Genomic DNA, 15,485 nt, shown 5'->3' with positions numbered 1-15,485 from the left:
TTATTCTCCTATAGTTTAATACTCATGGAACACAGATCGCACATAGTTGGAAAATTGATCAAAATAGATTTGACAAAAAAAAAGTTTAAAAAAAAATTTTTTTCTTTTTTTTAATATGACTTTGTCAAAAACTTTGAAATTTTTTAAAATTCGACAAAAAAATTGAATTTTTAAAAAAATAGATAATTTACGCATCTCATACTCTTCCCATACTTTCCCATACTTTTTCAAAATTTTGAAATTTGAGAAATTTGATTAAAAAAATTGTTCTTTAAAAAAATTCATTTTTTTAAGAGACTTTACCAAAAGTTTGAAACTTGAAAAATTCAACGAAATAAGTATATTTTTGAAAGAAATAGATAATTTTCGCATTCCATACTTTCACCATACGTTTTCAAAACTTTGAAATTTGAGAAATTTGAATAAAAAAATTGTTTTTTAAAAAAATTCATTTTTTTAAGAAACTTTACCAAAAGTTTGAAATTTGAAGAATTCAACGAAAAAAATTGTTTTTTGACAAAATTAATTTTTCTAAGAGAATTTACCAAAAGTTTGAAATTTGAAAAATTGAACGAAAAAAATTGTTTTTTGAAAAAATTAATTTTTCTAAGAGAATTTACCAAAAGTTTGAACTTTGAAAAATTCAACGAAAAAAATTGTTTTTTGAAAAAATTAATTTTTCTAAGAGAATTTACCAAAAGTTTGAAATTTGAAAAATTTAACGAAAAAAATTGTTTTTTGAAAAAATTAATTTTTCTAAGAGAATTTACCAAAAGTTTAAAATTTGAAAATTCAACGAAAAAAATTGTTTTTTGAAAAAATTCATTTTTTTAAGTGACTGTACCAAAAGTTTGAAATTTGAAAAAATCAACGACAGTACTGTTGCAAGGCGGGTTCTGGCTCACTTACCGACCGAGGTCGGTAATGTAGAAATCTACTTTACCGACCGAGTTAGTTCCGGCTGCCACCGCTAGATGGCGCCACCGGTCAATTCAACCCCCCTTGGCGGGAAATTTGAATTTTTAAAAGTGGCTTGGCATTTTACCGACCAATTCAACCCCCCTTGGCGGGAAATTTGAATTTTTAAATGTTTAATTTAAAGTGTCTTGGTGTTCTACTTTTCCGACCGAGTTACTTTTGGCTGCCACCGCTAGATGGCGTCACTTTCGATTACCGACCAATTCAAACCCCCTTGGCGGGAAATTTAAATTTTTAAAATATTATTTTCAAGTGGCTTGGTGTTCTGCAATACCAACCGAGTTAGTTCCAGCTGCCACCGCAAGATGGCGCCATTTTATTTTACCTATTTTAAAGTTAATTTAAAGTTTAAAATTTCAATGTATATAATTATATCTAAACCTGTATGGAAAAAACATCGAGAGGGATCCCCATTGCTGGTTGCGTCTATGCCGCTGCCAGCGCTGGGTTCATATGCTGAGTATCGTCTCTCCCCGCATCGATGGGAACTCAGCCGGGGACTCCCTCCCATGCCTACAGCGGAGCGCACAGCGGCAGTCCCACCTGGTTGCGCGCGTCGCTTGAGTAGTGGGGCGCGTCGTAGTGGGGAGCGCGGTAGTGGGGTGCCTCATAGTGGGAAGTAGGGTATATAGCACAGCGCTCGGGCCACCAGCATCACTGCTTTCTGTTTACAGGTCTAGCGCAGTACTTCCACAGCATTCCAGCTTTTCATTTCAGCTTTTTTTTCTATTCTAGGTTCTCTCTTTTATTTCAAATTTTGTTTTTTGTTTATTATTTTTTTATTTCAGGTGGTGGGTATTTTGGTTTTAGTTTTAGGTTTTTTTTTCTTTTCAGGTAGTGGGTATTTTGGTTTTAGGTTTTTTTCTTTTCAGGAGGTGGTGAGTTTTTTTTCTATTTTAGGTTTTTTTTTAGATTTATCTTTTAAGATGCCTAAATGTAAGGTGGTAAAAAAGTCTCGGCAACGAATCGAGATTGATGAATTTATTGAAATTTGTCAGGAATCTGACAACTTTATTAAATCCGCGGAGCAACAGCTCATTATTACAATGTCAATGGCGGTTGATGAGAAGCTCATTACTGCATTCGAATGGCAAAATAAGTGTCAAAGGTATAAAAATATTTTTAGAAATTTTTTGCGAAGATCAGATTTAACTACATCTCAAAGGTCTAGATGTTTGAATTTAGATCAAAAATTAGAATACTTGCGTTGCCATTTTGATGCTCTAATGAAACGTGGTGCGGGTGTGCAAGTGACTAATTCTAGAATGAAATGGGTGGATTTTGGTGCAGCATTCGATAATCGTTTGCAAACCAGTGCTATTATAAATTTAGATTACAAGGATATTAACGAGTTCCTTGATGATGCCTACGCTTTATTTAAATTAAATATTGAAAAAGCATTAAACAAGTATGGTCCTTTAAAAGTGTATACTGTGTTGGGTGCGAAATTTAAAAAAGATTTAATTAATGGTAAAGAAGAACAATCCGACTTAAAAACTTTTATCGCGAAAACGGATGAAATTTTATTAACAACCCCGTTAGATGACTGGTACAATGTTAATGTTAAACAAATAACTTTGAAAAGAATCGAAGAATTCCAGGAGAAGGACTCTAACTGGAAACTTGATTCAATTCATAGGTTAGAGGTTAACATTAACAAATTTAACCCTATGCGCGCAAGTTCCTACATTAATTTACCATCTTCTATTAATAAAAAACATGCTTGTGTTAATATTAAAAATAGTGATAACCAGTGCTTTAAATGGGCAATTTTATCTGCTTTACATCCAGTTGAAAAGAACGCGGAACGAGTTTCAAAGTATAAGTCTTATGAAGGTGAACTTAATTTTTTAGGAATTGAGATTCCTGTTGCCCTTAAAGATATTTCAAAATTTGAGTCTCAAAACGTTAATATTTCAGTTAATGTCTATGGTTTGTCGAAAAAGAAAGAAAATTTTAGTGTCTATCCTCTACATCTTACATCACAAAAGAGAATAAATCATATTAATCTTTTACGCATAGAAGATCATTACATTGATGAAAGTCTTAGCGCAGAAGAGGAAGATGATTTACCAATCATATCTTTTAACTACCACTATGTCTGGATAAAAGATCTATCCAGATTGGTTGGATCACAGCTGTCGAAGAAGAAAAATAAAAAGTTTATTTGTGATCGTTGTCTCCATTATTTTAGAGACAAATTGCAGCTTACAGAACACGAGGAAACATGCAAAAAATTAAATGATACAAGGATCAGATTACCGCAACCAGGTAAAAATACTGTTGAGTTTAAGAATTATCAAAATAAGGAGCGCGTGCCTTTTATCATTTATGCTGATTGTGAGAGTCTTTTGATTCCTGCGGAAGCACCACAAGAAGCATGCAATACTGAGGTTTTGCAAAATCATAAAACGCTCAGTATTGGATATTATTTAAAGTGTGGCTTTGATGACTCATTGTCCACATATAAAGCATCCCCAAAAGATGAAGAAGATCCTGCTAAATGGTTTTCAAAAGAGTTAAAAAATTTAGCAGATAAAGCAGAGCTCATTTTAAAGAATTTTAAACCCATGCAAGCATTAACCTCACAAGAATTAGTTGATTTTAAAAATGCTAATACTTGTCATATTTGTCAAAAGAAAATCGCGCAAGGTGAAGTAAAAGTAAGAGACCACAACCATCTAACAGGGAAGTACCGAGGTGCTCCGCATCAAAATTGCAATGTTAATTACCATGAATCACCGACCATACCTGTTGTTTTTCATAACCTTAGCGGTTATGACGCTCATTTTATTATTAAAGCTATTGCTACTGAGTTTGAAGGTAGAGTTGATCTACTTCCTATAAACAAAGAAAAGTATATCAGATTTACAAAAAATATTAAAAATAGTTTAATCAAATTTCGATTCATTGATTCCTTTAAATTCATGGCATCATCATTGGACAAGTTAGCGTCCTATCTCAACGAATATAAAATTGTTAATTCGGTTTTTTCCAATTACAGCCACGACAAAATTCAATTGTTAACGCGAAAAGGAGTTTTTCCCTATGAATACATTGACTCGAGGGAAAAGCTCGATGAAACTCAATTACCGTCAAAAGAAAATTTTTATAGCACTTTGAATGATTCTAATATTTCAGATAATGATTATGTACATGCGCAAAATGTGTGGAGTGAATTCAACTGTCAAAATCTTGGTGATTATGTGTATTTGTACATGCAAACCGATGTATTGTTACTCGCGGATATTTTTGAAAATTTCAGGGATCAGTGTTTACTCGCGTACGGTCTTGATCCTGCGCATTATTATACAACGCCAGGACTGACATGGGATTCCATGTTAAAGTATACGAATATAAGATTGGAACTCCTCACAGACATCGACATGGTAATGTTTATTGAACGCGGAATAAGAGGTGGAGTAAGTCAATGCACCAATCGATACGCGAAAGCTAATAATCCGTACATGGAGAAATATGATGCAAGTGAGGAGACATCTTATATCGTATACTTTGACGCAAACAACCTATATGGTTGGGCCATGATTCAGTCGCTTCCCTTTGGTGGCTTCGAGTGGGTAGAAAATGTTGACAATAATTTTGATTTTAATGTTGCAGATGATGCACCAATTGGTTACATTTTAGAAGTTGACTTAGATTACCCCGAGGAATTACATGATAAACATAGTGACTTTCCGTTTTGCCCTGAACGCTCGAAGCCACCAGGGTCCAAAGAGGAGAAGCTCCTAACTACCCTTCTACCGAAGAGAAAGCACGTTCTCCATTACCGAGCATTGAAACAAGCTATTACCAACGGCCTTATTTTAATTAAAATTCATCGCGTTTTAAAATTTAATCAATCCACATGGTTAAAAAGCTACATTGATTTCAATACTATGCGAAGAACTAATGCCAAGAATGAATTCGAGAAAAACTTATTTAAACTAATGAACAATGCGGTATTCGGAAAAACAATGGAGAACGTGCGAAAACATGTAGACATTAATCTTGTGACAAAGTGGGAGGGTAGATATGGAGCTGAAGCCTTAATCTCAAAACCTAATTTCCACAGCAGGGCCATTTTCAATGAAAATTTGGTTGCTGTGGAACTTAGAAAAGTAGAAGTTCTAATGAACAAGCCACTATATGTTGGCTTAACCGTTTTAGACGTTTCAAAAACTTTAATCTACGATTTTCACTATGATTATATTTTAAAAAAGTATGACAAAACAAACTGTAAGTTATTGTATACCGACACCGACAGTCTGATTTATGAAATTAAATGTTGTGACATCTTTGCAGACATGAAAGCAGATATCCACAAATACGACACTTCCGATTACCCTGTAAATAACGTTTACGGTATTCCGCAAGCCAACAAAAAAATTTTAGGTTTAATGAAAGATGAGTGCAGTGGAAAAATTGTTACTGAATTTGTTGGCTTGCGGAGCAAAATGTACAGTGTGCGAGTGGAAGATCAAGATTTTATTAAAAAAGCAAAAGGTGTGAAATCAGCGGTTGTAAAGAAAACTATTACCTTTGATGACTACACATATTGTTTACGAAATGTTAAAATGCAATCGCGAACTCAATATTGTATCAGATCGAAACTTCACAATGTTCAAACATTAAAACAAACAAAAATAGCTTTAAGTCCTTACGACGATAAAAGATTTCTGTTATCCAATAGTACCGATACCCTTGCATGGGGACATTGTAAAATTACACAAATTAATGATGAAGCTATGGAATTGCAAATAAATGATGATTTGGAAATATAAAGGTGTTTTAATAAAAGATACTGTACATTTCATATTATGTTTATTTATTAGAACCTTAATCTAGTTACATTTTTAACTTTATTTTAACTATTTTTAACTTTATTTTAACTATTTTTAACTATTTTTAACTTTTTTAAACTATATTTAACTTTATTTTAACTATTTTTAACTTATCTTTAACTATTTTTAACTTATCTTTAACTATTTTTAACTTATTTTTAACTATTTTTAACTTTATTTTAACTATTTTTAACTTTTTAAAACTATTGGGATCTGACATGGGGGCGGGGCCTAAAGCAATATGGCGTAAATTGGGTAACACTTTTAGTGAATTTACATGGGAATAACAGGGGATGCAATAGAACAAAATCGTTTAAAAAATATTGCTTAATTTAATAAATGTATAAGTGAATTTTTTAAATACAAAATTACTATTTACATTCCTATTTACAAACATGAATAAAAATATAAAAGAAATCTTATTTTTATACAAATTATTTTCTCAAATCCAGCGATACATGTGCAAGAAAAGTATTGTATTTTCCTTTATATTTCATGAAATTATATGAAAATTTATAAATGTATGTATTTCATTTTTCATTGTAAAAGTCTGTTAACAAGAACTGAAAAAAAAATTTATTTATCCGTTTTTACAGTGATAAATTAACTTTCAAAATGTTCACATGCACGGGTAATATGAAAGATTATATAACCTCCAAATTTTAAAATCTTAAACTTACCTGGCAAAATGTAATCACTTCTTTTGAAATGCAGAGAACATACTCTCATAGAAGGCTTTATACTGTTTATTTTTAAAGCATTTTTCCAGGCCTTTAATTGATCGACTTTTTCAAAATTATCGAACGTATTTTCACATCCACTACTGGTTGTTTTGGTTTCGGAAATTTATGGAAAATTACGCTTAAATTTTTCGCTACAGTACTGCCACAGCCTCTCACAGAACACTTAATTCTGCAGGAAGATTTCTCACGCGGTAAAAATGTAGCTTCATTCATAATGATAAAATAATTAACAATGACAGCGGAACTACAATTGCAAGTGACACAAACAGTTATCCAAAACTAGTTACATTTTTCAACACCAGATGGTATGTGTACGAATGTCAGATCCCAATATTTAACTTTATTTTAACTATTTTTAACTTATCTTTAACTATTTTTAACTTATTTTTAACTATTTTTAACTTTATTTTAACTATTTTTAAATATTTTTAACTTTATTTTAACAATTTTTAACTTATCTTTAACTATTTTTAACTTTATTTTAACTTTTTTTAACTATATTTAACTTTATTTTAACTATTTTTAACTATTTTTAACTTATCTTTAACTATTTTTAACTTTTTTTAACTATGGGACGTTCCACGTCAACAAGGACAGGCTTCTGCCCAAAAATGGTTTTGACGGATTTCAATGTTCTAGGGCTTAAAAAATTCGTAAATTTCTATACTTTCGAATGCCGAGTGGCGTTTTTCAAAATTTTAAATGGCGGCTCCAATATGGCGCATAAATGGCAGTAAGTTTGAAAATTTAAAAATAAATTTGTGAATTAAACGTCTTAAAGAATTCCATTCAATCTACAACACCTCATACAACAGTTTTTGAGGTCGCTGAATGCAAATATGATGTTAGTTTTCCAAAATTCAAAATGTCGAATTCAAAATGGCGGTCAAAATTTTTAAAATCGATCAAAATGGCTTAAAACTTATTTCTCAGGGGTTTTTTGGGTCGCTTATTATGAATTTAAAGTAATTTTTATTAAATAAGCAAAAATAAAATAAATTCCAAAATGGCGAATCCAAAATGGCGGACAAATTTTTTTAAAAACGCTCGAAATTAATTGAAATTCTATTCTAGGGGGTTTTCATGGCCGCTGATTACGAATTTAATGTTATTTTTATTAAATAAGCAAAAATAAAATAAATTCGAAAATGGCTGATCCAAAATGGCGGACAAATTTTTTTTAAAACGCTCGAAAATGATTGAAACTATTTCCTAGGGGGTTTTCCTGGCCGCTGATTACGAATTTAAAGTTATTTTTAATAAATAAGCAAATATAAAATAAATTCCAAAATGGCGAATCCAAAATGGCGGACAAATTTTTTTAAAAACGCTCGAAATTAATTGAAATTCTATTCTAGGGGGTTTTCATGGCCGCTGATTACGAATTTAATGTTATTTTTATTAAATAAGCAAAAATAAAAGGAATTCCAAAATGGCGGATCCAAAATGGCGAACTGAAATGGCCACTGATTTAGAATTATGCAAACTGGTATTCCCGAAAAGGACTGATTGTAGTTTAAATTGAAGATTTTGGAATTATGCAAACTGGTAGTCCTGAAAAGAACTGATTGTAGTTTAAATTAACGATTTTGAAAATATGCAAACTGGTAGTCCTTGAAAGGACTAATTGTAGTTTAAATTAAAGATTTTGGAGTTATGCAAACTGGTAGTCCTGAAAAGGACTGATTGTAGTTTAAATTAACGATTTTGGAATTATGCAAACTGGTAGTCCTGAAAAGGACTGATTGTAGTTTAAATTAACGATTTTGGAATTATGCTAACTGGTAGTCCTGAAAAAGACTGATTGTAGTTTAAATTAAAGCCAAAATAATGTGAACGAGCTAGGATAGTTTTTACAGTGGTGGGGATACGCGGCGTGGTAGGACCCAGCAACGCGCTGATTGGTCCGCCCGAGTCACATGATTTCTAGAACATGTCCATATATGGTCATATAAGAAGCGACTAATTGTGGAATAAAACTGGATCAATAGGTTTGTTTTGTGACTGGCAATATTATTAAAAAAATTTAATTACCATTATTTTATTATTAATATGTGAAATCATTAAATTACAATTGAAGCCAGATCGACAAGCTCCGGTTCGATAAGACTGTTTCCTTCGGTTGCAAACTAGGAAAAGTAGAGAGCATAGTGAGGTTCTGCAGTGTCTGTCAGTAACGTATACCTAAAAGTATCTTTGTGCCCGATGTACTTCATATACATAACCGGAAAAATAAATTTGTATGTTTTTTGTTTATCAATAATTTATTATTAATTAATTTCATTATATTCTATTATTAATAATACTATTCGACAATTATTAATTTTTAAAAATTTCAAGTTCCAAAGAAAGATGTACATGTGTCACGTCACCGTAACATTTTTTATAAAAATAATAATAATTAATAATAATTAATAAATAAATATTTATATAAAATAAATTCTTTTATAAATAAATATATTTGTAAATAAATAATTGTTCTTTAATAAACAAATATTTGTAAACAAATATTTGTGGATAAACAATTGTTTGTAAATAAACAAATATATTTATAAATAAACAAATATATAATCATGTCACCGTCACATTTTTTATAATAAATAATAATTGTTGTTAATAATTAATTTTAATATAATAAATATTCTTGTAATATTAAATTATAAATGAGCGTTTATAAATAAACAAATATTTGTAAACAAATATTTGCAAATAACAAATGTATTTATAAACAAAAATAATTGTTATCAAAACTAAATGTATAGACAGAAATAATCAATGTAAATCAATATGTAAAATTATTATATTTCATAAAGGTGTGATGTTCTTAATATTTAAAATTAGAAAAGACGATCTAAAAAACCAGGAAATCTATTATGGAGTCACCACTACTAAAAGAAAAAGCAATAAAGATTTTTCGTGTCTGTGAGGTCCCGACATTGAATCTACCCATAGAGGCGAACTGGTCCCGCTGCGAGAAATACATTGGAAAATATTACTATATAATGGGAGACCTTTCACTAACAAGGCAGTCCCAAATTATACGTAAAAAGATCATAGTATCGAGTCCCAAAATATATATACAAGAAGTTCTTCATAACAAGTGTAAAATACAGTTTTAAAGTGTTGTCATCAGTTAAAAGGTTTCCAGTAATAAAATCTTTATTACCTCAATAGAAGATCAAAGTCAGGTGCCAAGAAACGAAGATTGGGAAACTCCGCCACCACAAATAAAAAGGTAGTTTTACCAAATCAAATTAAATAGATTTTATAAAATATTTGATTGTCAATTAAGAACATTTACACTTTTATTTAAATAAATAATTTTTATTTTTAAAGAAACATTCATTTAATAATCCTTTCCCCAACTTAGTTAATTTAACTAAGTTAAATTAAGGAGTTAGAACAGGGTATAATTATAAGTTTAGATTAGGCAAAATTAATAATTATTTAAAATATGACATAACAGAACTTATAATTTTTGGTGCATCGGCCTGGGTTAAATTATTAAATGAATGATCATTTTTCAAAATTTTTTTTGCAATATTAATTAAAAATATAAATAATTAAATAAATAATTTAATGAACAATTAATAAATAAACATTTAATAAAAATAAAATAAATAATAAAATAAATAAATTGATAACTAAATAAATAATTAATAACTAACAATTAATTAACAAATTTTTAAACAAATAATTATAAAATCAATAATTAATTAATAAATTTTAAACAATAAATAAATATTAAAAATAAAAAATTCTTTTAAATAAAATAAAAATTTTAAAACAAACATTTCAATTTACAAATAAATAAACAATATAAAAATAATTAAATAATTAATAAATAAACAATAAATAAATATTTAAAATAGATAATTCTCTTAAATAAAATATAATTTAAAAAAAAAAAAAAAAAAAAACATTTTAATTTACAAATAAATAAACAATATAAAAATAATTAATTAATTAATAAATTTTAAATAAACAATAAATAAATATTAAAAATTAATACAATAAAATTTATTTTTAAACAAAAATTTCAATTTATAAATAAATAAACAATATAAAAACAATTATATAAAATTTTTTTAAAATAAACAATAAATTAATATTAAAAATAAATAATTCTCTTAAATAAAATTTAAACACATTTTTTCTATAAATTTTTTTTTTTAACCAAAATATTGTTTAACAAGTCATAAACAAATAAATTTTCAAAATTTTTAAAATAAAAAAAATTGTTGCTTAAATTTTTTCAACAATATTAATAAATAATTAATTCTAAATAAAATTTGCAAATTTTTTTGAGAAATTCTGTTGTTTTTAATCAAATAATTTATGAACAGAAACAATCAAATAATCCTTTACTTATTTTATAAACGTATTTATCTATCATATTATATATATATATATATTTGTATACACATATATTTGTCTACACATATGTTTGTCCACACATACAAAAATTAGAAAACATAAAACTGACAAGTTTTATTCTACATTACATTACACTTACAAATTTTGTTTACTTTTTTCAAAAATGTTAACCAATGTCTGAAGAAAAGAGAACTACTCGTAGTCAAGCTCAAAATAATCCTTTATTAGCAAATGAAATACTAACTAATAATCAAACTGCATTTGAAACTTATAATAAAAAAACTGACTCTCCACATCCTTATTCTAGACAAAATAATAGTGTTATAATTAGTGGCAATACAGCAAACGACGAAACAATAACTAATTTTGAAGAATCTATTGACACAAATTCACTAAATTTAACTGACTTTTCTTCTACCATAATCGAAACAACCTTAAAACCAGAAAACTTAGAAATAAATACTGAATCAGAATCTGAATCCGAAACAGAACCTTTAGAAAATAATACAAGAACCCCATATAAGAACTTTGACAAATCAATTTCAGATAAAGACGATATTTTAGAACTATTAATTAAAGACAAACAGAACAAATTTATAAATTTTACCGATAACTATAAAAGAAAAATAATGCCAGAAACACAAGAAACGATTTTTAATAATCAAGTCGTCTCACTTCGCGATGCCTTAGAAATAGTACCAATTTTTTCGGGCGATAACATACCTTTAGAACAATTTATTTCATCATGTAAAGAAGCCAAAAGCCTATTACCCCAAAATGCAGAAGCAAACTTAACAAAACTTATTAAAACAAAAATTAGGGGAGAAGCTCGACAATCTTTATTAAATGATTCTTACGATAACATCAATGAATTAATAGATAGCCTAAAAAATGTGTATTCTCCAAATAAATCTATATACCAACTACAGGGTGAATTAGGAAGTATTTATCAATGGGAAAACGAAAAAGTTATTTCTTACGCAACTAGAATACGGGAAATAGGAAATAGAATTTTAGATTCACATAGGCGTAGTAATCAAGGAAGAGAAGATGAAAATTTCGTAACTGGATTTAAAAAAGATGTTTTAGATTGTTTTATTAGAGGATTAAAAACAGACATTGAAACCAGATTAGAAGACGTAAATACATTTAAAGATGCCATAAATAATGCTGTTGAAGTTGAAAGAAAATTAGCAGCAAATTTAGCTTTAAGATCTTCCCATAGGAACAGAGAAGAAAAATTAGAAACTAAAAAAGATAAAATCCACATCATGAGGGAAGAATTAATCTGTCAAATATGTAACAAAATAGGTCATTCAGCCATAGTTTGTCGTCAATTAAAACAAAATTTTAATTACCAAAGTACAAACAGAACAAACAATTGGAATCAAACGTACAACAACCCTTTTCAATATCCGCGAAATCAGAATCGACATTATCAAAATCAATGGAACCCACATCAACAATATCAAGAACAATGGAAACCTAAACCTAACAATAGACAATATGAACAAACAAATTACAGATCTTCTCAATATCCACCTAATCAAAGGAATACTCCATATAATACTTATCAAGCTCAAAAAGAGTGTTCCTATTGTAAAAAACCTGGTCATCTTATCAATGAATGTCGTAAAAAAATATATAATAACCAACAAACACAAAATCAACAATACAGACCACAACAAGAACAATATCAACCACAACAACAAAGATTTCAACCACAAAATCAGGGAAACTCCAGACCCCTCCCCAACACAGATGCTGCACGGGAGGCTCGCTAAATGAAGATAATGCACCTACTACACAGAAAAGAAATATAAAAGAAATAAAAATAAATATTAGTACAGACAACCCCATTCCTTCAATAACTACAACAGTTAATGGTTTAAAATATCCAACAAATATAATGATAGATACAGGAGCAGGTAGAAATTTATTAAAATTAAATACTATCGACCATGGAATTCAAATTGAACAAGACGAAATATTAAGATTAACAGGAATAAATAATCATCCTGTATACACACTAGGAAATATTAAATTAAATATATTTGGTTTTCCAACAATTTTCCATTTAATTCCAAATAACGTTCCAATTACAGAAGACGGAATTTTAGGTTCAGAATTTTTTTAAAAAAATAATGTTAATATAAATTACGCATTAAAATGTTTAGAAATTAAAGGTAAAAAATATTTTTTTAAAAATCCAAAAGAACCTATAAATACAATACATAACAATAGTAACCAAATTAATAATATTTCTTCTAATAAAAGAATTGAAGACATTAAAAAACTATTAAGACTTGACCATTTAAATAAAGAAGAATTATCACATGTAGAAAAACTTATTGCAACAAATTCTGACAGATTCCAACTACCAGACGAACCATTAGAAGCTACACCTCTTTTAGTGCATTCAATTCCAACTATCGACGATCGACCAATTATAACAAAACAATACAGATATCCACCAGTCCACAAAGAAGAAATAACTAGACAAGTGAACGAACTTTTAAAAAACAAAATTATTAAACCTTCCCAGTCACCATACAATACTCCAATTTTTCTTGTACCCAAAAAACTCGATTCTCACGGAGAAAGAAAATGGAGAATGGTATTAGACTTCAGAAAATTAAACGAAAAAACAATTTCCGACAACTTTCCGTTACCAAATATTTTGGAAATTCTTGACCAAATATCTAATGCCCGTTATTTCTCAGTATTTGATTTAGCAACAGGTTTTCACCATATTCCAATGGGCGAAAAAGATTCCCATAAAACTGCCTTTTCAACCCCATATGGACATTATGAATTTGACAGAATGCCATTTGGTTTAAAAAATGGCCCCAGTACTTTTCAAAGACTGATGAACATTACCTTAGGTTCATTAATCGAAAATGACCTCTTTGTGTATTTAGACGACATAGTATTATATGCAGAAACTCTAGAAGAACACGAAATAAAATTCAATAAATTAATTGACCGACTTAGATACGCAAACCTACACCTGCAACCAGACAAATGCGAATTTCTTAAAACAGAAGTTGCATATTTAGGGCATATAATTGATAAAGAAGGAGTTAGACCAGATCCAAAAAAATAGAAGCCGTACAAAAATTTCCAACACCAAAAAATGAAAAGAATATAAAACAATTTTTAGGTCTAGCCGGATATTATAGAAGATTTATAAACGGATTTTCAAAAATTTCAACACCGTTAACACAACTACTTAAAAAAGATACCCCGTTTCTATGGACTGAAAAACAACAAAATGCTTTTGACAATTTAAAAGAAAAACTATGTGAAGAACCCCTTTTGCAAAGACCAGATTTTACAAAACCGTTTGTCCTTACAACATGAAGCATTATTAACTCTCACACCGGGGATATATACTATTATACGTGTTTGTGTTTACCTTCTTATCTATCTTAGCCCTGATTTGATTCGGTTCTGAGAAATTAATAAGTTCAAAAATGTGGTTGAATGACCATAAACATAAATGTTTACATATCAATCACCCACGTTACGTAACTTTATACAAAAGAAAGAATGGCTATTGTCTAAATTTAAAGGGACATTATATTTTATAATTTAATTATTTGATACAATAGACACGTGCCAGCTATATCAACAGATATGATTGTAATGATATAATAGAGTAATTTAAATTAGACTAATCCTTAAATTTATTGTTTCTACAAATATGTTAAAAGGAAAATATTTATTTTATTTTTAGAAAACTTGTTGCTTGTTTACCAAATTAGAGGAATCTTTCCAGTAATTATTCGGTAGATCAGCTGTTTATTTTCTTATTCACTTTTACTTTTATAAATGAATTAATGTCATTTATCGTTTCAAAGCTGAATATTTTTACTTTACAAAAAAAATAAATATTAATTATTAATAGAAAAATAAAATATGCAATCAATCATCTAATATAATTATTTATCAATTATTTTGGTTTAAATAATTTATTGTGAGTTCGTTCTGAATGAAATTAAATGAAATAATTTCATTGTTTATCTTAAACTTTTACCTTTTTATTTAATTTCTCTCCAACTATTTTGTTATTCTTCAATTGAGATTCTAAATTACCTCGTAGGCTTATCTATAAAAAAAAATATAAAATAAAATTTAAATAAAATAAAAGAAACTTGACAATTCCTAATCGCTATCAAGGTCAAATTCCCTATTCCCTAAATTCAATAATCTATCATAAGTAAATTAATTTTGCAGATATTTTCCTTAAACGCAAATTTATTCAACATGTTATTAATTTAACAACATATTAAAATGATCTAAGTCAAACGGAAAATAAATGAAAAACTTTTTTACTTCTCTGGAAAATTGCTAAATAAATAATTTAAATAAATTATTTACACTACCGTCCGAAATTGTGCGAACTCTGCTTTTTCAACAACTATAAAACTGTTCAAATCTTCAAAAATATTAAAACTAAAATTTTTTCCTCTTTATTTTATTAAAGCTAATAAAATTCTGAAAGAAATGACACCTTGACAAAGAGAATATGTTAATTTTTCAA

At 28.5% G+C, this 15,485-nt stretch overlaps 2 protein-coding genes across 2 annotated transcripts; both read left to right on the top strand.

Moving 5' to 3' along the window:
- The first annotated feature begins 2,024 nt into the window (after nucleotides 1–2,024).
- Nucleotides 2,025–5,759, top strand: LOC127286128 (uncharacterized). The gene is made up of 2 exons (XM_051312439.1): nucleotides 2,025–5,004; nucleotides 5,281–5,759. The coding sequence occupies exons 1-2, from the start codon at nucleotides 2,025–2,027 to the stop codon at nucleotides 5,757–5,759; spliced, it is 3,459 nt and encodes a 1,152-aa protein (XP_051168396.1).
- Nucleotides 5,760–7,289: 1,530 nt separating this feature from the next.
- Nucleotides 7,290–12,723, top strand: LOC127286127 (uncharacterized). Its single transcript, XM_051312438.1, has 2 exons — nucleotides 7,290–7,295; nucleotides 11,869–12,723. The coding sequence occupies exons 1-2, from the start codon at nucleotides 7,290–7,292 to the stop codon at nucleotides 12,721–12,723; spliced, it is 861 nt and encodes a 286-aa protein (XP_051168395.1).
- The last annotated feature ends 2,762 nt before the right edge of the window (nucleotides 12,724–15,485 follow it).

Source organism: Leptopilina boulardi, unplaced genomic scaffold, assembly GCF_019393585.1.
Source record: "Leptopilina boulardi isolate dan_hultmark-lab unplaced genomic scaffold, ZJU_Lbou_2.1 LbouV2_350, whole genome shotgun sequence".
Classification (NCBI taxonomy): Eukaryota; Metazoa; Arthropoda; class Insecta; order Hymenoptera; family Figitidae; genus Leptopilina; species Leptopilina boulardi.
Note: the sequence above shows the minus strand (reverse complement) of the source record. Positions and strands in the feature narration are given on the sequence as shown.

Excerpts from the sequence above, each read along its gene's own strand:
- LOC127286128 (XM_051312439.1), top strand. The coding sequence starts at position 2,025 with ATGTCAATGGCGGTTGATGAGAAGCTCATTACTGCATTCGAATGGCAA. Across the intron at positions 5,005-5,280 it reads TCTTGTGACAAAGTGGGAGG|ACATGAAAGCAGATATCCAC; the intron begins GTAGATATGGAG and ends ACATCTTTGCAG.